The 22,215-nt window shown below is 41.9% G+C and overlaps 1 protein-coding gene across 1 annotated transcript in view; it reads left to right on the top strand.

Moving 5' to 3' along the window:
- Positions 1–22,215, top strand: part of KIF15 (kinesin family member 15) — a 68,565-nt gene that overhangs the window by 27,902 nt on the left and 18,448 nt on the right. The window contains exons 11-22 of the mRNA XM_021683069.2: positions 1,693–1,816; positions 4,734–4,810; positions 5,042–5,251; positions 6,361–6,538; positions 8,810–8,951; positions 9,784–9,925; positions 15,792–15,989; positions 16,859–16,966; positions 17,606–17,711; positions 18,631–18,796; positions 21,377–21,527; positions 21,724–21,809. Of these exons, the coding sequence (XP_021538744.1) occupies positions 1,693–1,816; positions 4,734–4,810; positions 5,042–5,251; positions 6,361–6,538; positions 8,810–8,951; positions 9,784–9,925; positions 15,792–15,989; positions 16,859–16,966; positions 17,606–17,711; positions 18,631–18,796; positions 21,377–21,527; positions 21,724–21,809 (1,688 nt within the window). The remainder of the gene's footprint in view (positions 1–1,692; positions 1,817–4,733; positions 4,811–5,041; positions 5,252–6,360; positions 6,539–8,809; positions 8,952–9,783; positions 9,926–15,791; positions 15,990–16,858; positions 16,967–17,605; positions 17,712–18,630; positions 18,797–21,376; positions 21,528–21,723; positions 21,810–22,215) is intronic.

Below are 22,215 nucleotides of genomic sequence, written 5' to 3'. Positions count from 1 at the left end.
AGCTCTCCTTACAAAAACAGATGGCAGGCCGTATTTGGTCCATGAGCGGCAGCTGTTTGCCAGCCCCTGGAGCAGGGGTCCCCCACTTCTTTTGGAAAGGTTGGAGGCCACTTTGGTTCTAGACAAAAGAATCACAGTGCCATGAATTGGCAGATTACTTTCCTCTTTCTTTCAAAGGAGAAGTTGGTCATTTCTCCCCCCAGGTAGACTCCCTGATCATCTTAGCATGTAAGAGTAAAGAGGTCCGTGTTGCCTCTTCTCGTGGGTAAGTCAGAAGAGTATAGGGCTAGTTGTTGCTTCCTTTTATTGGATTATGACCCTGTGGTGGGGTATTCGTAATATATGGAGGGAAAATCACTAGAGCTTCCTGACCCTATCTCTTGGGACTTACTAGAAGTTTTTGGATGGTGGAGGACTGCAGGGATAATTAGGATTATGATGTCACTGATGTAGCAGTGATGTCAGAATGTACAGGAGTGCCTTGAAATGAGACTGGCCATAGCATCAGAAGCAACTAGAAATGACTTCTGAATACATCAAACGATAAAACCAGGAGGAGCCTTAATACTAGTTATTAACAATGGTAAGTCCAGTACTGCAGCCTACCGGTGGAAAGTGACTAGGATATCTGGGACTCGTTTAAGGATGTGCTATTTAGATCTTTCCCAATGGGCAGACCTAGCTTAAGACAAGAACACGGGGACCTGGGGACTGTGTCAGAGAGTTTTTCTCCCTCTTTAGGATATTGGGTGTTTCACAACTGGGTCCCTTTGATCTGATTGGTAGTCAGCTGTTGGCTCTTATTATCACCCTGTAGGTTTTATGGGCTTTTTAAATTAATTAATTAATTAATTAGTTTGACAGCGAGAGACACAGTGAGAGGGGGAACACAGCAGGAGGGAGTGGGAGAGGGAGAAGCAGGCCTCCCGCCGAGCAGGGAGCCCGATGCGGGGCTCGATCCCAGGGTCCTGGGGTGGAGTCTCTCAGGCTCCCTGCTTCTCCCTCTGCCTGCAGCTCCCCCTGCTTGTACACTCACTTGTGCTCTCTCTCTCTCTCTCTCAAATAAATGAATAAAATCTTTAATTAAAAAAAAGTTGTCTTAAAGAAGTCATTTCTTTAAGATAATTTCTTCAAGAGACATTCCTTTAAAATAACATTTGAGTGTGGTTAATAAAACAGAAATAGAGGTATCCAACCAACTCCTCTCTCCAGGAGGGCTGTTAGGAAATATAGGGTTGGATTCCTTTGGAGAAGGTGGTTTCTGCTAAGCTGATGGAGCTCAGGCCAACTCTGCAGCTAAGTGGGCCAAGACAGAGGGGAGGGGATACTCCTTCCAGAGAGGAAGAGCTTTTGCTCTTCTCCATGGGGGTGGGGCTGTCCCAAGAAGAAGGCAATGTTAGATGAACATCCAGATCCCTGGGTGATCCAGCCCAATAGGGTGGGGCCCTAAGTGGGAGCATATAGGAGGGGTGGTGAGGGGGGAGAGTCCCTGGCTGTAGCTATGAGACACAGGGAAGGGAGGCTTCCTCCCCACCCCAGCACACTGTGATTCTAGGGGCCTTGTGACTGTTTGTGGGATGGAAGTGCAGTTTTGTTTGGTGTTTGTCATTCCGGATCCTATAAACAAATAAAACACAAGATTGTATGACTGAAGAATATTCTTTTAACGCTTGTTAAAAAATTTTTGAACAGGCAGTGGTAAATGAAGACACCCAAGGAAATGTAAGCCAGCTCCAAGCTGAAGTGAAGAGGCTCAAAGAACAGCTGGCCCAGTTTACTTCAGGGCAGTTACTACCGGAAAGCTTTCTGACCAAAGGTAAGATGAACACAATGTCCTTTATCCTGAGGAAGACCACATGCGGATATTAGTTTGAGAACCCTCTGCTGACAGGCACAATACAGTAAAGCTACCCACATTTTTGAACAAGTGTATTTGTTTTACCTACATGGGAACATGGTACAGACATATCTCAGAGATACTGTAGGTTCGGTTCCGGACCATTGCAATAAAGCCAGTCAGGTAAATTTTGTGGTTTCCCAGCATATAAAAGTTATGTTTACACTATACTGTGTTATGTCTAAAAACACAACGTACGTTCTTAATTAAAAAATACTTAATTGCTAAAAAATGGTAACCATCATCTGAGCTTTCAGCAAATTGTAATCTTTTTGCTGGTGGAGGGTCTTGCTTCCATGTTGATGGCTGCTGGCTGACCAGGGTTGTGGCCGCTGAGGGCTGAAGTTTGAAGTCTGAAGTTTGCTGCATTGATTGGCTCTTCCTTTCCTGAATGATTTCTCTGTAGCATGAGATGCTGTTTGACAGCACTTTACCCACAGTAGAACTTCTTTCAAAATTAGAGCCAGTCCTCTCAAACCCTGCTGCTGCTTTGTCAACTAAGTTTATGTGATACACTAAATTCTTTGTGGTCATTTCAACAGTCTTCACAGCATCTTCACCAGGAGTAGATTCTAGCTCAAGAAACCCATGTTCTTTGTTCATCCATTAGAAGCAACTCCTCATCTGTTTAAGTTTTATCATGAGATTGGAGCAATTAAGTCCCAACCTCAGGTTCCACTTCTGATTTTAGTTCTTGTGCTGTTTTCACCACATCTGCGGTTACTCCCTCCACTGAAATCTTGAATCCCTCGAAGTCCTCCATGAGGGCTGGAATCCATCCAAACTCCAGTTCATGTTGACATTTTAACCTCTTCCCATAATCACTATTATTCTTAATGGCATCTAGAATGGTGAATCGTTTCCAGATTTTCAGTTGACTTTGCCCAGATCCATCAGAGGAATCACCATCTATGCAGCTATAGCCTTATGAAATGCTTTTCTTAAATAATAAGACTTGAAAGTCAAAATGACTTCTTGATCCATGGGCTGCAGAATGGATGTTGTGTTAGCAGGCATGAAAACATGTATCTCCTACATTTCCATCAGAGCTCTTGGGTGACCAGTTGTATTGCCAATGAGCAGTCATATTTTGAAAGGAATCTTTTTCCTGAGCAGTACATCTCAACAGTGGCCTTAAAATATTCAGTAAGCCATGTTCAACAGGTGTGCTGTCATCTAGGCTCTGTTGTTCCATTTCTAGGGCATAGGCAGAGTCGATTTAGCATAATTCTTTTTTTTTTTTTTCATTCAGTAGAATTAAAGTTGTTTTTTTTTTTTTTTTCATTTAGCCTAATTCTTAAGGGCCCTGGGATTTTCAGAGTGGTAAATGAACACTGGCTTCAACTTGTAGTCACCAGCTGCTTTAGCCCTCAACAAGAGAGTCAGCCTGTCTTTTAAAGCTTTGAAGCCAGGCATTACTTCTGTCTAGCTATGAAAGTCCTGGATGGCATCTTCCTCCGGTAAAAGGTGGTTTCATCCACATTGAAAACCTGTTGTTAAGTGTAGCCACCTTCGTGAATTATTTTCTAGATCCCTTGCTGTAGCTTCTCCATCAGCACCTCCTGCTTCACCTTGTACTTTGATGTTAGGGAGATGGCTTCTTTCCTTAAACCTCATGAACCAACCTCTGCTGGCTTCAGACTTTCCTTCTGCAGCTTCCTCACCTCTCTGAGCTTTCACAGAATTGAAGAGAGTCAGGGCTTTAAAGTTCTGGACTAGGCTTTGGCTTAAGGGAATGTTGTGGCTGGTTTGATCTTCTATCCAGACCCTTAAAAGTTTCTCCCTATCAGCAATAAGGCTTTTTTGCTTTCTTATCATTCATGTGTTCATTGGAGTAACACTTTTCATTTCCTTCAAGAACTTTTCCTTCACATTCACAACCTGGCTAGCTGTTTGGTGCAAGAGGCCTAGCTTTCAACCTGTCTCGGCCTTTGGCATGCCTTCCTCACTAAGCTTAATCATTTCTAGCTTTTGGCTTAAAGGGAGGTATGGGCGACTGTTTTTTCACTTGAACACTTAGAAGCTATTGTAGGGTTATTAAAGGGCCTAATTTCCATATTTTTGTGTCTCAGAACAGGGAGGCCTAGGAGAGGGAGAGAGATGAGAAGAGCCAGGCAGTCTAGCAGTCAGAAAACACGTTTATTGATTAAGTTCACCATCTTATATGGGCATGATTTGTGGTGCCCAAAATAATAACAATGGTAATGTCAAAGATCACTGATCACAGACAGATCACCGTAACAAATACAATAATAATACTGAAAAATGTTGAAATGTTGCAAGAATTACCAGAATGTGACACAGAGACAGGCGCAAAGTGAGCAAATGCTATTGTAACAATGGTACCAATAGACGTGCTCAATGCAGGGTTGCCACAAACTCTCAACTGGTAAAGAATGCAGTATCTGCAAAGCATGATAAAGCAAAGCACAATGAAAGGAGGGATACCCATACTTTGTAATCAGATACAGTTACCATATGTATCATATCTGCAGGTATGATGGGAAGGAGGAGGAGAAATAATTTTGAGTAGTTCATTCCTCACAAATGCTAAAAAGAGATACTAATTTCATTTAGATCCACTTCCAAGATTCAGTCATATGTAACATGTGTATGTTTATTAAACAGGATAAAAGAACTTATTTTTATTCAAAGAATTGCTAATATGTAGATTTGATTGATTTGAAATCTGTGATCTGGGGACGACAGTCTGATTCTTTTAGATTGATTGAGAGCAGTCACTCAGAGGCTGTTTTAGCTCAATTCTTGGTCCAAAAATTTGAGAGAGAAACATTTTTTTTCCATTTCCTTTTCTTTCTTACTGGATCAATTACAGACAAAGATGAGACTAATTATATGAAGTATTTCCAAGAGGCGATGTTGTTCTTTAAGAAATCCGAACAGGAAAAAAAGGTAGGAAACCGAGTTGGTATAAAGGGGATTCCAGATATTTTAGGCTTTTGCTCCATGGTATCTTTCTGAGTGAAATAAAGGGCACAAGTAAATAAAGAAAACAAAGAAAAACTGGAAAATCTAATTTTGCCCTTGAGATTAAGTGTCAAGTTAGTGTTTATTGCTTGGTTTGTGGAAATTCAGGGAGGCTGAATTACTTTTCATGTTTAACCAAATTATGAATTTCTTAAGTCTCTGGTAGAAAAAGTTACCCAATTAGAAGACCTCACCCTCAAAAAAGAAAAATTTATTCAATCTAATAAAATGATTGTGAAATTCCGAGAGGATCAAATAATGCGCCTGGAGAAGCTCCACAAGGAATCCCGGGGAAGTTTTCTGCCTGCAGAGCAGGATCGCTTGTTGTCGGAATTAAGGGATGAGATCCAAACTCTGCGGGAACAGGTGAGTGTATGACATTTGCAGTATTTCTAAAAAGAAGGAAGGTTCAAGGTAAATATAAATTTGTCACCAAATTCATGTGAGTTAATACAGCGGAAAGTGTTTTGAATGAATTTAGCTGACGTGTATGATTGCACAACTCCTTTTCCCCCATTTTCCAAGATGGTAAAATGAAGGGGGGTGGGAGGAGCTGTGAGATGCTGCATTAGCGACCCACCCAGCAGGCAAGTGTCCCTTGTCCCTTGTCCCGGTGGGCAGTTGTGGTTGTCTGAATCAGCAGTCTCTTTACATTGGGGTCCTTCCAATTTCTTGTTGCTGGTTTTCCTTTTCCCTGGGGAGGATGGGTAGTTAATACAGGCACATCATTAAAAAAACAAAACAAAACAAAGAAAATCTGTTTCTGGCTTTTGTATCTTTCTGAGGCTTTTTAAAAATTTTTTTTTTTTTAAAGATTTTATTTATTTATTTGAGACAGAATGAATGAGAGAGAGAGAGAGCTCATGAGAGGGGGGAGAGTCAGAGGGAGAAGCAGGCTCCCCGCCGAGCAGGGAGCCCTATGCGGGACTCGATCCAGGGACTCCAGGATCATGACCTGAGCCGAAGGCAGTCGCTTAACCGACTGAGCCCCTTTCTGCGGCTTTTTAATGCATATTCAAACTAATATGGATATTTTTACTTTTATTCCTTTTCAACACAAAAGTCAACTTACCATACCTACTTTTCTGCTGTCCTTTTCACTTAATATCTCTTGGAGAGTGTTCCATCCTGGTCAATAGAGCGTTTCCTTATTCTTTACAGCGTGTTAATGTCAACAGCCCCCATTGCGTGGAGAGTTGGCCACAGTGTACACCCTTGCACTTCTCTCCTTACAAGCCCACGCCCGGGTGAAAATTTCAAGGCACAGACCCAGACGCAGAATAATGGCGCCGTAGGCTATGCACGTAGTCAGTGTGGTCACAAATGCCAGGTTGCTTTCCACAGCCCTTGCAGCCGGCCCCTGCCAGCAGTGCGGGCAGTGTTCCTAATGTTTCCCGATGGCTCGGCAGCAAGACTGGTTATTGAGGAAATGTCTGTCTGTCTGTCTGTAAGTCTGTAATTCTTCTGTGTCACAGATAGAGCACCACCCCAGAGTTGCAAAGTATGCTATGGAAAACCATTCCCTCCGGGAGGAGAACAGAAGATTGAGATCATTAGAGCCTGTGAAAAGAGCCCAAGAAATGGACGCCCAGACCATTGCCGTACTAGAAAAAGCTTTCTCTGAACTATCTGGCACAGAGAAAAAGGACAAGGGTAAGAAATGATTATTGTCGGGCGCCTGGGTGGCTCAGTTGGTTAAGCGACTGCCTTCGGCTCAGGTCATGATCCTGGAGTCCCTGGATCGAGTCCCACATCAGGCTCCCTGCTCAGCGGGGAGTCTGCTTCTCCCTCTGACCCTCCCCCCTCTCATGTGCTCTCTCTCATTCTGTCTCAAATAAATAAATAAAATCTTTAAAAAAAAAAAAAAGAAAGAAAGATTATTGTCTGCATGCCTTCTGGGGGGGGGGGCACTGTTTGAAAGGGCATTTTTATTGCCTCGCTGGTAGGGTCTTCATTTTGGCCTCCAGACCTGGTGTGGTAGTTTCTTTTTTTATTTTTATTTTTTTTTAAAGATTTTATTTATTTATTTGACAGAGAGAGAGAGCACAAGCAGGGGGAGTGGCAGAGGGAGAGGGAGAAGCAGGCTTCCCTCTGAGCAGGGAGCCCGATGCAGGGCTAGATTCCAGGACTCTGGGATCATGACCTGAGCTGAAGGCAGATGCTTAATCGACTGAGCCACTCAGGCGCCCCCTGGTGTGCTAATTTCTTATATACATACTTACGCTTTTATGTTACCAAAAGGCATTTTCTAAACTTTTTTCTCATAAATCTTGTAGTAGTGAGTTACGTAGGCTAAGAGACATATCAGTGAAAGTGAGAGAGAAGTGAGAGAGACAGAGACAGAGGGAACACAAGCAGAGGGAATGGGAGAGGGAGAAGCAGGCTTCCCGCCAAGCAGGGAGCCTGATGCGGGGCTCGATCCCAGGACCCTGGGATCATGACCTGAGCCGAAGGCAGACACTTAACGACTGAGCCACCCAGGCACCCCTTAAATAAAATCTTTTAAAAAAAGAAAAAAGAAAAAAAACCACGTTATGGTTCTGTTTTGTTGCTAAAAGTTTGATTTAGATATTTCTTTTAATTTTTATTAAATGAAATTTTCCTGTTTTAACTATTTGACATGAAAAGTGCTTAACTAATCAACACGGATGAATATCAAGTGGAGATGTTTACCTGCCTGGCTAAGGTCTGTACAGTGTGAGAGGCGTCTGTAGGTCAGACTCCTGATGCCAGCTCGGTGCTTGCGTCCTAAAGTCGTGGGTGCTGGTTATACCCTGTTAGTTATACACTGGCCAGCATACACTGTTAGTTCTACATTATTTCTGCTTTTGCTCTGTGAAAAGTGATTTAGTTGGTACCGAATCTCACTTACCTGCTGGGCAGCTATGGGTGTTAATGCCTTGGGATTTGGCAACGAAGTCTGTGTTTGCCCCACTCTCAAAGTGAATATTTTCACGGGCTTTTATCAGATTCTGTCTCAGCCTTTGTCATTTCAGACAGAAATTGAGAACACTCTAATCTCACTCTGCAATCGTAACGAAGCCTGTTTGTGCCCATTTTAAATTTTCATTTTGCAAGCCTTCTTCCATTCTGTTATGTCTCAATAAAAATAAAATTTGATTGTGGAGAGACTGATTTTAGATGCAAAGTTAAGATTAGGTTTTGTGTATTATTTCAGCTATTTTTCCCTACAGTGCTCTATATTTTGTTGGCGATTTATAATTCCTTGACTTACTACCTTGGAAGGATACTAATAGTCATTTCTTGATCCCATCATCTTTTTTTTTAATTAATTAATTTTTTAAGTTTTATTTTATTTAAATTCAACTAACATATAGTATATTATTAGTTTCAGAGGTGGAGTTCAGTGATTCATCTGTTGCATATAACCCACCATCTTCTAAACAAAGATCATTCTCTAAACAACTTTTACATGATATATTCCCACAGCGGAACTCATCAGAACTCTCTTCAACATATCCGGTCCTCTAAGCAATCCCTGAACGTATTTCCCACCAGTTAGATGATCCCAAGCTCTTTCAACTTGCTGCTTTTGCTCTTTGGTTCCTTTCCTGAATAATTTATTGACTGTTCGCTTTAGCTGTTCGCATGGATTTCTGCAGTATTGGCCTGTTGACGTTTCATCAGCCTGACGTGTGCTGTACTTCATGGTTTGCTCTTTCTCCTGATGGAAAAGGTGTTGCCTTCAATGTGCCCCTACATCCTGGGGCTTCTCAGCTTCTCAGAAACAGCTTCCAGCACTCGTTGACACACTGCATTGTGTCTTTGTCTCCGCTGCGCTACAGGCTCTTGTTTCTTAGGGTCCACTTTCCAATCTTTGCTTCAAAATTGATACGTGACTGAGAACTTAGAAAACGTGTTCTGTTATTTCTTTCAAAGACCATGTTGTTTCCTTATTACCAGGTCAACAGGGATTTTCTCCTAAAGCTCCAAAGGAGCCATGTTCATTAGTGAACACTGAGAAGTTGAAAGCACAACTCTTGCAAATTCAGACAGAGCTGAATAACTCAAAGCAAGAATATGAAGAATTCAAAGAACTAACGAGGTAAAGTGTAAATACACATTCATGCTTACCTATTTCAGCATCTTGTTTTAGCGTTTAACATTGACAATTTAATTGAGCATTTTACGTTAAATATTAATTCTCATATAGCAACTACCTTGTTTGGACAAGAAGAGAAAGCTCCTTAATATATTTAATGAACTAGATGATACAGATGTTTTCACGGATACACCTGTATCTGTTTAGCAAATTTAAATCAACGGTGTTACGAATCAAATCAGGATTTTTAGAAATTACAGGTTTGTTCTTTATGTTCCTTGTGTAACAAACAAAGATAAGCCACATTCATAGTATAACTAAGATTAATGCTATCCTAAAATATAAAGAAGTGTTTATTTTTTAAAATTTTTTAAAAGATTTATTTATTTTAGAGAGAAACAGAGCGCACATGGGGGTAAGGGGCACAAGGAGAGAGAGAATCCCAAGCACTCCCCGCTGAGCACGGAGCCCGATTCGGGGCTCGATCTCACGACTGAGATCATGACCTCAGCTGAAACCAAGAGTTGGACACTCAATTGACAGTCACCCAGGCACCCCAGAAAGTGTTTATTTTAAAAATAACATACCACGTGTGGTATCATCATGGACTATTAGGGCTTTTGAATTGGAGCTCTACCATTTATTAGTCAAATACTTTAAACTGTAGTTCATTCTCATAGCCATATATTACCCAACTGTCAATTGAGGGTAATAATCTGAGAATCTCTCAGATTTAGAGAGATAAATATCAAGTTATGTGAGAGTATAAACTGTACTCTATAAGTGTATGACATTACTTATTGCCTGAAATACTCAATTTTTAAATATCCCTTAGGAAAAAGCAGCTAGAATTGGAATCAGAGCTTCAGTCCTTGCAAAAAGCAAACCTTAATCTTGAAAACCTTTTGGAAGCAACAAAAGCCTACAAGCGGCAAGAAGTTTCTCAGCTGAATAAAATTCATGCTGAAACGCTTAAGGTAGGTGGTCTGAAGCAGTTCTTCAATCCTAAGTCAGTTTGATCTCATTTTGTTAATCATGGAGAGACTCTGCACAGATGATACCCAGATACGCTAGAATCCCTTGCAGGCAGTGACCCCCAGGGTGACTCTGGTCCTAGTGTTCTGATGTCTGCCTCCAGTGGCGGGGGTGGGGTGGGAAAGAAGGCAGTATTTGGAATCAGACCTGGGTGCAGATTTTAATCTGTCACTAGCCTTAGGCAGGATTTCCTAACTTCTGAGCCTCCTATTTATGGTCTCCAAATTGGGGATGAGGAGAATGTGATTGTAGGTTTTCTAGAGCATTTAGTGAGATAGTAGAGTGCCTGACACCTGGTGGAGCTCGGCAGCTGTTGCTGTAAAGTACCATGTGCTCCCAGCTTGTGGTGGAAGAATAGAAATCCTAAAGACAAGGACCATGGAAGGATCCAGGGTATCACTAGTGATAACGGGAGGGCTTTTTTCCATAAACAACCATTGCCCTCATAAAAGAAAAAAAAAATGTATGAACATCTGAGAATGAGGAGAGGAGGAGAACCCAAGGAAAGCCAAAGATTAAGAAGGTGGTGATGCTGATGCTCGTGATTGAGCTTTTTTGTACCAGATTCTCTGGAGGCTAAAAAATCTTTCCTTATACAGCTTAAACTTAAAAATAGATGTTTATCTCTAATGCTTATTTTTAGAAGTGATATTTTTGGTGTCACTTTTTAGGAAACTGCTTTTAAAAGAAATTTTATTCATTCATTTGAATAGGCAGTTCACACGACTGGAATTTTTAAAGGTATAAAGAGTATACAGTGACAAATCTCTCTCTGCTGTCCTTCCTGTTAAACAGCCACACCCCTTTTTGGAGGCAGTCACTGTCAGCAAGTCTTTTGGGGTTTTATTTTCCATCTTTTAACTTTTTTTTTTTATCCTAATTGAAATATAGTTGGCATGCAATATTATTTTAGTTTCAGGTGTACAACACAGTGATTCGACAGTTCTATACATTATGTAGCGCTTACGCAATAGGTGTAGTCACTCTCTGTCACCATACAGAGTCATTGCAGTATTATTGACTATAATCCCTATGCTATACATTACATCCCTGTGGCTTATTTATTTTCTAATTTGGGAGTTTGTACCTCTTAATCCCCTTCGCCCATCTTGCCCATCCCTCACAGCCCCTTCCCTCTGGCAACCACCAGTTTGTTCTCTGTATTTATGAGTCTGTTTCTGGTTTGTTTTGTTTTGTTTTGTTTTCAGATTGTATATATAAGTGAAACCAGATAGTATTTGTCTTTTTCTGTCTGACTTATTTCAGGTAGCATGCTACCATCTGGGTCCATCCATGTTGTCACCAATGGCAAGACCTCATTCTTTTTTATGGCTGAGTAATATTCCAGTGTGTATATGTCGGGGTATGTCTGTGTATATACATATATACACACACATACACACATATGTATATAAATATATCACATCTTTATGCATTCATCTATTAATGGCTACTTCAATTGCTTCTATACCTTGGCTATTGTAAAAAATGCTGCAAAAAACATAGGGGTGCATGTATCTTTTCAAATTAGTGTGTCCATTTTCTTCGGGTAAATACCCAGGAGTAGAATTTTGCTGGGCCATATTATAGTTCTATTTTAATTTTTTGAAGAACCTCCATACTGTTTTTCACAGTGGCTGTGCCATTTACATTCTCGCCAGCATTGCACGAGGGTTTCCTTTTCTCCACATCCTTGACCACATTTACCATCTCTTGTTTTTTTGATACTGGCCATTCCGACAGGTATAAAGTGGTATCTCGTCATGGTTTCGATTTGCATTTCCCTGATGATGAGTGATGTTGAGCATTTTTTCATGTGTCTGTTGGCCATCTGGATGTTTTCTTTGGAAAAATGTGTATTCGGGTCCTCTGCCCATTTTTTTTTTTTTTTAAAGATTCCACCTATTTATTTGAGAGAGAATGAGAGAGAGCACATGAGAGGGGGGAGGGTCAGAGGGAGAAGCAGACTCCCTGCCGAGCAGGGAGCCCGATGCGGGACTCGATCCAGGGACTCCAGGATCATGACCTGAGCCGAAGGCAGTTGCCCAACCAACTGAGCCACCCAGGCGCCCCCCTCTGCCCATTTTTAATTGGATTATTTGGGGGTTTTTTGGTGTTGAATTGTATGAATTCTTTATATATTTTAGATACTAAACTCTTATTGGATATATCATTTGCAGATATCTTCTCCCATTCAGTAGGTTGCCTTTTTATTTTGTTGATGGTTTCCTTTACTGTGCAGAGGCCTTTACTTTGATGTAGTCCCACTTGTTTATACCTTTTTTTTTAAATTTTACACAATGCCTATTACATACGTCATTCTTTTTTTTTTTTTTTTAAGATTTTGTTTATTTGACAGAGAGAGACACAGCGAGAGAGGGAACACAAGCAGGGGGAGTGGGAAAGGGAGAAGCAGGCTTCCCGCGGAGCAGGGAGCCCGATGCGGGGCTCGATCCCAGGACCCCGGGACCATGACCCGAGCCGAAGGCAGGCGCTTAACGACTGAGCCACCCAGGCGCCCTACATACATCATTCTATACCTTGGTTTTTTGGTTTTTGTCTTTAGGGTTTGTCCCATGACTAAAGGGAAAAAAAAGAACTTTCCCTCCGTTTTTTTTCCCCAAGATTTTATTTACTTATTTGTCAGAGAGAGTGCAAGCGCACAAGCAGAGGGAGAGGCAGATAGAGGGAGAGGGAGAAGTAGGCTCCCCGCTGAGCAGGGAGCCCAACAGGGGGCTCTATCCCAGGACCCTGGGATCATGACTTGAGCCAAAGGCAGATGCTTAATCGACTGAGCCACCCAGGTGCCCCTACTTAGCAGTTTTGTACAGTAAATATGCAGAGACTGGGAAAATATGGAGTTATTTCATAGATTATTTTTTGTTTGCTTTGGTTTTTTTGTTTTGTTTTTTAAAATATTTTATTAATTTGACAGACAGCTAGAGAGGGAACACAAACAGGGGGAATGGGAGAGGGCTTCCCACTGAGCAGGGAGCCCGACGCCAGGCTCGATCCCAGGACCGAGATCATGACCCAAGCCGAAGGCAGTCGCCTAACTGACTGAGCCACCCAGGCGCCCCAGTTGTGCTTTGTTTTTGTTTTTGTTTTTTTAAAGATTTTATTTATTTATTTGACAGAGAAAGACGCAGCGAGAGAGGGAACACAAGCAGGGGCAGAGGGAGAGGGAGAAGCAGGCTTCCCGCTGAGCAGGGAGCCGTATGCGGGGCTCGATCCCAGGACCCTGGGATCATGACCTGAGCTGAAGGCAGCCGCTTAACTGACTGAGCCACCCAGGTGCCCCTGTGCTTTGTTTTTAAAAGTAAATGGAATCACCCTACATATGTTATTCTGCAGTGGGCTTTTGTTAACTCTGGGAATGCCTTGGGTCTTCCCACATTAACTAGTACGTAGAGCTCTACCTGATTTTAAGTCTAGGCTTCCATGTTTTGGACAACCCATGGCTTGCTGAGGTGGTTGCCAGTGCAGGTGTTCTTTGGGTGGAGTCTGTGAAGGAGTGGTCTCTTCTGATGTCTCAGCATTGGGGTCATGCCTGCCAGGTGTCTGCGCCGTGTGCTTTCGCAGGAGGTGTGGGAGCACTCACTGCCCAGTGCCAGCCCCCGGAATTGCCTCTTTAATGTTTGACGGTCTGATGGGTGAGAAATGGTATCTTTTGAAGATTTTAATTCTCATTTCCTTCATTTCTGATGAGGTCACACATCTATGATCACTTTCCATTTGTGCATGTCCTTTTCTATGAAAAAAAAGAGTCCATTTTCCTACCAGTTGTTTGTCTTCTGATTTGTAGTTTTTAACATGTTACTCTTTTATGTGTCATATATTACTGCCAGTGCATTCTGCAATCATGTTGCTTGTCTTTTATCTTTGTATGCGATACTTTTGTTATACAGAAGCTTTAAAATTTTGATACAGCCAGGTTTATTCATCTTTCACCTTTGTGACTTCTTTTATGTATTTTTTTTTTTCTGGGTACAGTATATTTCATTGATGGTCCATGACAAGGTAGGGCTCCCCCAAGACCTTCCTCTTCTCAGGGAGCCTGGGGTGGAAATTGGGTAGAGGTTGGGAGATTCTCAGTGTGTTGGGGGATGAGTTGGGGCAAGGACTCCCCAGCAGCTGAAGGCCTCTCTTCCTCTTGCTCTCTCTGGGTCTAGCCAAATTCAATGTCATACCAGGAAACGAGCTTGACAAAGTGGTTATTGAGGGCAATGCTAGCCCCAGCATTAAAGATGGAAGAGTGGGTGTCACTGTTAAAGTCGCGGGGCATACCTGATCCTCAGTGGAGTCCAGGATGCCCTTGAGGGGCCCTCTGATGCCTGTATCACAGCCTTCTGGATGCCATTGTATTTGGCAGCTTTCTCCAGGCAGCAGGTGAGATCCATGACTGGTACGTTGGGAGTGCAGACACAGAAGGCCATGCCAGTGAGCTTCCCATTCAGCTCAGGGATGACCTTCCCTACAGCCTTGGCAGCGCCAGTGGAAGCAGGGATGATGTTCTGGGCAGCCCATCGGGCATCACGCCACAGCTTCCTGGAGGGGCTGTCCACAGTTGTCTTGGTGGCAGTGATGGCATGGACTGTGGTCATGAGTTCCTCCACCATGCCGTAGTTGTCATGGTGACCTTGGCCAGAGGGGCCAAGCAGTTGGTGGTACAGGAGGCATTGCTGACAATCTTGGGGGAGCTGTCATACTTCTCATAGTTCATGCCCATCACATACATGGGGGCATCAGCAGAAGGGGCAGAGATGATGACCCCCCATCCCCACCCTTCAAGTGAGCCCCAGGCTTCTCCATGGTGGTGAAGACCCCAGTGGACTCCACAACATACTCAGCACGAGCATCACCCCATTTGATGTTGGCAGGATCTCACTCCTGGACGATAGAGATGGACTTTCCTTTGATGACAGGTTTCCTGTTCTCAGCCTTGACTGTGCTGTGGAATTTGCCGTGGGTGGAATCATACTGGAACTTGTAGACCATGTAGTTGAGGTCAATGAAGAGGTCATTAATGGCGACAATATCCACTTTGCCGGAGTTAAAAGCAGCCCTGGTGACCGGGTGCCCAATACACCAAATCTCTTTACTATGACCTTCGCCATCATGTCATTGTGTCTTGGGGGGCACACAGCTGGAACTGCATCAGAGATGCGGACTGTCTGTCAAATGGGGAGGAGCAGAGAGCCTCTTTTATGTATTTTTAAAGGCCCAGACAATCTCAAGATCATCAGTATGTTCTACTTCTTTCACTACTTTTATAATTTTCTTTTTACATTGAGATGTTTAATTCATCTGCCATTTTATTTTTGAATGGTATTACATAGGGATTTAACTTTGAATAGTCCTTTTTTTCCCTCACAATTTGAACTTTCCACATATAAATCACTCTTTTTCTATGTATTTTCTTCCAGTGTTCTATTTGACTATTCATATGCTAATCACTGTTTTAATGACTGTACCCTTATAATGTATTTTTATGTGGGTCAGGGAAGTTTTCCTAATTTGTTCTCTTTTTAATTGTCTTTCCTTGAACTTTTATTCTTTGTACGAAGTTTGGAATCAGCTTATCAAGTTTCAGTTTTAAAAATCTTACTAGAATTTTGCTTGAGACCTCATTGAATTGCTAGATTTGTTTCTACTTGGGCATTTCTCGGCTACCTCTTAAGGATACTCTTTCTTTTCTTTTGATGATTAGAGTTTCAATTTTATCCTTTCTGTTCACACAGTTACTAAATACTTTCGCTGTTTTGTTTACGTTTGCCAATGCTGTTTCTTCATCATTTTTTGTTGCAGATTATCACTACGCCAACCAAGGCTTACCAACTTTGGTCTCGACCAGTACCAAAATTAAGCCCCGAAGTGGGGAGCTTTGGCCCTGTGGGCACTCAGAATTCCAGTGAGTTGGATGATAATATCTTGAATGAGCCAGTTCCACCTGAGATGAATGAACAAGCTTTTGAGGCCATTTCTGAAGAGCTTAGAATGGTGCAGGTAATGTTTGGTTTTAGAAAACATAAATAATTAGACATTCATTGAAAACAAACTTCCCTTACCATTTTAACTCTGTGATTTGTAGTGTTCAAACCTGTGTAATATTAAATTTGTATCTCTAAATAGGGGTGTGTGAAAGTCCTTGGCTTCGAAACCAGCCTGCTTTTGCTCTTATAGGTTGCTCTGCAGTATTTAGCAAGTCCCACTCTATAGTCTCCTCGGGCTTTGGTTCTCTCATATGTGAAGAGACCAGTCTGCCACCAGCTTCAGGTTCCAGAACTGGTTGATATGGCACAGTACTGTATCTGCTAAAGAAAATTAAAATAATTGAAAGAATCTTATAGATCAAATTTCAGACAGTTTTTGGTATATTTGAAAGAACATGTGAAATGTGCTTATCTCAGAATTCTGGTGACTTATTTATTTATTTTGGTGATTTATTTTTTTTAAGCGTTTTTCTGTTGTCTAGTAAAACTTAGAGTGAGCCAGACCACCCTCAAATTCCAAAACTTTGCCCTTTCCGAGGCCTGGAGGCCATTCTGGTGAAATGACTCACATGCAGCCCTGGGAAAGCTTCTTAGAAGTCTCAAGATGGCTCTATGATTGAACCCATTTAATTTTAATCACCTTTTCCCTTTGTGTTTCAAATTTTCCACTTTGATGGACCACAAGTATAATTCTAAGACGTGAGAAGTCATTAGTGTAGTAAAAACATTTGAAATTGTTTTTGGCTGCAAACTGGCCTTTGATATCTTTGTCCATGTGAGGTTTTGAATTTTATTTTTTGTTTTTCTAATGCAGAAGAAACAGTAGAATGAGAGTTCCATTAAAAAGAATTTTTGACAACTGAAGATTTTTTGTTGCTGCAGGAACAAATGAGTGCCCTTCAAGTGAAGTTGGATGAGGAAGAACATAAAAACCTAAAGCTTCAGCAGCACATTGACAAACTGGAACATCATTCCATACAAACGCAGGAGGTGAGACCAAGAGCGTGGCCCCAGAAAATGTATGAAACAGACCCTCAAAGCGAGAGTATTACAAGAAGAAAATGACTTCACAAAGCCTTTGTCAAGGCTAATTTGAGTTGTAGTGTTTTTTTTTTTTTTAAAGATTTTATTTTTTTGACAGAGAGAGACACAGCGAGAGAGGGAACACAAGCAGGGGCAGAGGGAGAGGGAGAAGCAGGCTTCCCGCGGAGCAGGGAGCCCGATGCGGGGCTCGATCCCAGGACTCTGGGATCATGACCTGAGCCGAAGGCAGACGCTTAACGACTGAGACACCCAGGCGCCCCTTGAGTTGTATTCTTTATTGTGTTATTACTTCACATACTGCTCTGATAATGACACACACACCCCTAGTCTGAATTCTAGTTCACGTCGTCGATAGTGCAAATAGGTCCCTTGCTGTTAGTTTGGAACAAGGCAAGACGGACGGCCCAGGTGCTTACAGTGATCCTTCCCTTTGTTGGTCATCCTACTGTAATTCATGGGAACAGCCAGTTTTCTTCTGTCAGAGACCTTAAACCTAGATTTTTAAAACAGACGCAAGGTAATGATTTGGAGTGTATCTTAGCACACCGGTATTCCTTTTCCAGTAAATTTCTCTCTTTCTCAAAGCTTTTCTCATCAGAAAGAACTGATTGGACCAGACAGCAGCAAGAGCATCTCTCACAATTGAATGTCCTTGAAGTGCAGCTTCGGGACACTCAGACTAAGAATGACTGTAAGTTTGAACAACTGGGAGCTTTGTGACCCGAATACTGTTAGTTCAATATCTTTTGACTCCTATGAATAAATCTTGCCCCTATGTTTTTGGTGGGTTGTTTTTTGTTTGTTTTTAATTAGATGACCAGATTTGAGTCTGCATGACAGTGGTTAAATAGTAGTCATATCTCATAAAGGGGAATTTGCAGCAGGACAGCTCACAAACAAGTGATTGAACTGTTGGCTGAAAGTTTTAATACTGCTTTGAAAATGAAGTGTCTTGAAGTCATAAGATGAATAATGTTTTGATAGTGACAAAATAGAGCATAAATTAGATATTTGTATATATCCGTAGAGGTGGGATTTATCACTTGATTCCCAGTTTTTTCAGTGTATTTCTTCTTTCATCGAAGTGTTTGCAGCAGTTTATAATAAAGCTAAAACAGAAGACAGCCATTGTGTTTTCTTTGATCTAAAGAGCTACCTAATTTTACCTCCAGTTGGAGTATCCTTAGAAGATCAGAAGTGGTAAACCCATTTCGGAAAGTTCTGGTACATTACCAAGGAGTTTTCAATAAGTAAGATTAGGTCACTATGCTAAGTCTCTTGATTTCTTTCCCTTATATTAAAAGTTTTCATGCATGTGCCACAGGAGAAACGTAGAACAGTCAAGTGACCTGCAAATCAGGGACAGATGTTAACTCTTCCGTTTTTCGTAGAAATATATCAAAAATCCTAAGGGGGAGGAAGAAAATAATCTCCGTGCTCCTAGGAACCAACCACTTGGTTGTTTAACGTCTTAACTTAAAATTGGTCTCTTCAACTTGTTTTGCTGTTTGTGTGAAGATACCCATCAAACTTATTTGCCTACTTTGTTAAAAAAAAAAAAAAATCGATGTAAAGGAACCTGTTGAGGATTTGTTTTGTTTGTTTTTTAGTTTTGAAAAGTGAGGTGCATGACCTGCGAGTCGTTCTTCATTCCGCAGACAAGGAGCTATCTTCCGTGAAACTGGAGTATAGTTCATTCAGAGAGAGTCAGGAGAAAGAACTGAGTAGCCTTTCTGATCGACACGCGCACGCACAGCTTCAGCTGGATAGTGTCAGGTAGAGTTGTTCTGTGGTGGTGTCCCGTTGCCTGGTTGGCCTGCAGCCCAGGCCTGCTCGCCATGCAGGTGCTATAAACCCAACCCAAACTAGTTAAACAAAAAGGTAAATTACTGGCTCACAACACTGGGGAGGCCTAGAGGTGATTTTGGTTTTAGGAACAAACTAGATTGAGTCTCAAAAGATACTGTCAGTGCACGTTCTCTTTGTCTCTGTCTGTCTCTATCTCTCCCTCTCTCAGTCCCTGCTCTGCTTCCCTCAGTATGTTGCCCTTACTCTGTCCTACTATTGAGGGCCTGCCTTTATGTGACAGGGAACAGATTGCTCAGACAACTCCATATTTTGTCTCTTAGCATAACGACCCCTGCAATGAAATCCTTTGTCCCAGAAGCCATATATCAATTCCAGGGAAAATCTGAATTGGTCTTGCTAGAGTCAGTCTGCTTACCTCTGGACCAGTCACTTATCAAAGGTTTGAGGTGGTGTAGGCCCAGCATACGTGATGCGCCTTTTCCAGAAGGAAAGGTACACTCTTACTAGAAGAAAGGGCAGTGCAAGGCAGACCAAACCAGTAGCTATCACTGTTGTCCGCAGTGACTCGCCAGAGGCTGGTGGGAGTCAGTGCTAGTAACCTTGAAACAAAGGGATGACAGATGTAAGTTGTTTTTACTGTTCTTTTTCTTGCTCATTTCAACCTTTTGTAAAACCATTTTGTGTTTTTGATGCCATCTCATGGATCCGTGGCAATAATTTAATAATGGACATCTGGCATGTGATACTGTGAGTGTGAGAGATGTGGCAAAGGTTTAAATCTGCAGCTTGTATGTGTTTTCTGCATATATAAGGAATTAAAGTAGAGGAAGAAAATTTGAGATCTGCAGACCAAATCCATCCATAGATAAGTTTTTGCTGGGCCTGCCCAGTGTGGTTTAAAAAAGTTTAGCATAGCAGTCTCAAAATTGAGAGCTTTCTTATAACAATCTGTCTTTTAACATCCTCTGAAAATCTCATCCCTGCCATGTGAATGACTCCTTTCCCGTAAGACAGGGGTGTGTGCACGCCCTCCGCTGCCCCGCGCTCTTTCCCCAACACCAAGCCTCCGGCCAGTGGCCATTTGTCATCCCTGGTGCACTGTCCTTTTTTCTGACACGTGGCATTTGTTTTTTTTTTTTTTAAGATTTTATTTTATTTATCTGATAGAGAGAGAGACAGCTAGAGAGGGAACAAAAGCAGGGGGAGTGGGAGAGGGGGAAGCAGGCTCCTGGCCGAGCAGGGAGCCCGATGCGGGGCTCGATCCCAGGACCCTGGGATCATGACCTGAGCCGAAGGCAGACGCTTAACGACTGAGCCACCCAGGCGCCCCTACGTGGCATTTGTTTTTAACATCTGAATCCGTGACTCTTATCTTGGCTCTGTCGTAAAATAATTTTGTGTGATTTTTTTTTTTTTTTAAAGGTCACTCCACTAATCTCACTGGATTTTCATTTCCTCGTGTTTATATGTCAGTTGAACTAGATCTAAAATGTTAAGAATCCACTGTATTTGACTGTGTACTTAAATTCTGTCTTAAAAATCACGTGCATTGCCCCGCTTTTTAAATTAGATATAACTTAATTTTTCTCGATGTCTCAGGTTTAACACTTGAGTGCATCACTCTGTGGGTTGCTTGTACTCTGTGGCTCTCCAGGCATTGAGAAGGCCCCTGCATGAAATAGCACAATACCACTGTGTGTTTCTTGAATCATTTGGCTGCTTTATATATACAGTTTGTATCGTAAATACACATATCCCCCCTCCCTCCCGTCTATTGTCTGTATGTCTGTCTTTAGCAACTGATTTATACCACTTTGTAATTTGCTGCTTCTGCCCTGCTTTCAGTTAGTAAAGCAGATAGACCCCCGTCTAATGACCTGTGTGTAAGCTGGGACATCTGTTTTGGATGGTGCAGAGTCACGTTCATTGTTTACGAGTTCTTGGCTGAGCTCTGGATGTTTGGGTGTGTCACAGCATGTGCGGAGAGGAACGAGGGAATGAGAACTTAGAAAGCAGGAAATAATAATCATATGAATTAAGAGAGAGTTCTGTGTGAGGGGGTTTACTCTCTTGCTCAAATCAAAGCCACATTTGCCATCTTAAAACCTTCCTAGAGTTGAGAGAATATGTGATGAATGGATAGAGGTGAGCTATCAACAAAACTGACTTAATGGCCAGTCTCCAGCTTAAATGAGGGAGGGTTAGGTCCGGAACCCCCTAAAATGAATCCATGACCCCAAACCGCCCATCAGTTACACATGTCCGCTTGAGACGGCGGGAGGAGGAATGAGGAGGTAGACGGCTACAGGCTAACATGCCCACCCCATCTCTTCCATCCCCATCACACTGCTCTGTGGTCCAGTGTGTCTTACATGTTTGTGTACTGTGCACATTCCACACAAGTTCATGAGGAGCTTTACATCCGTCAAGGCTACTGTCAGTTGGGAGTGGTCTGTAGATGGGAGAACTGGAACTGCCGATAATCTGAGGAGCAGAACTACATTTAATGTTTATATTTACCATTGTAAAAATGTTTTCCTGATAAAGATTAGAAAAGGAAAAGCTTCTTGAGAGCAAAGCCTGCCTACAGGATTCCTATGACAACTTACAAGAAGTAATGAAGTTTGAAATTGACCAACTTTCAAAAAACCTCCAAAACTGCAAAAAAGAAAATGAAACTCTGAAATCTGATCTGAATGTAAGTTAAGAAGGGTATTGGTAATTGGTGCTTTTGTCCTGGATGTGTGATTGTTCCCTGGGGCACAGGGCAAGGCCTGTTCTTACTTCCTGTTATGGCCCATCGTGCCCGCCAGCGTAGAAGGTACTTGATGTGTTTGTTGACTACACGTTGCTAGTAACAATTACTTAAAATCTGATATGACGTTGTCTTTTAGAATTTGGTGGAGCTTTTTGAGGCAGAAAAAGAACGCAATAACAAATTATTATTACAATTTGAAGAAGATAAAGAGAACAGTTCTAAGTGAGTGTTATTTATCTTTTCCGTTAGTTGACTAGAATATCATTTATTACCACATTAACGAGTTATTTTTTTTTATTGCTGAAACCCTGTAAAGTTATTTTTTTAAGCATTCTAAGATGAATATCAGATTCTTTTGTGTAAGAGGGTATATAGAGAAATTTATTTGATAAGCTGTGGTACTTATGAAACGAATAGCAGTTGGTGGTGATCAGAACTTAGGGCCTTCTCTAAATAAATCAGAGTAATTTTATAATGAAATGGAGGGGGAATGGGGGACTGATTTTTATTTCTGTCTCTGCTCTTCTTTTTCTAGCTGTTCTATTTCTCTCTTGGTCTTTTAATATGAATGCCATTGTCTTTCTTCCCACTCTCTCCGAGTTCTTTCCCTTGGTGATCTCGGTCAGTC

Source organism: Neomonachus schauinslandi, chromosome 1, assembly GCF_002201575.2.
Source record: "Neomonachus schauinslandi chromosome 1, ASM220157v2, whole genome shotgun sequence".
In the NCBI taxonomy this organism is placed as follows: Eukaryota; Metazoa; Chordata; class Mammalia; order Carnivora; family Phocidae; genus Neomonachus; species Neomonachus schauinslandi.
Note: the sequence above shows the minus strand (reverse complement) of the source record. Positions and strands in the feature narration are given on the sequence as shown.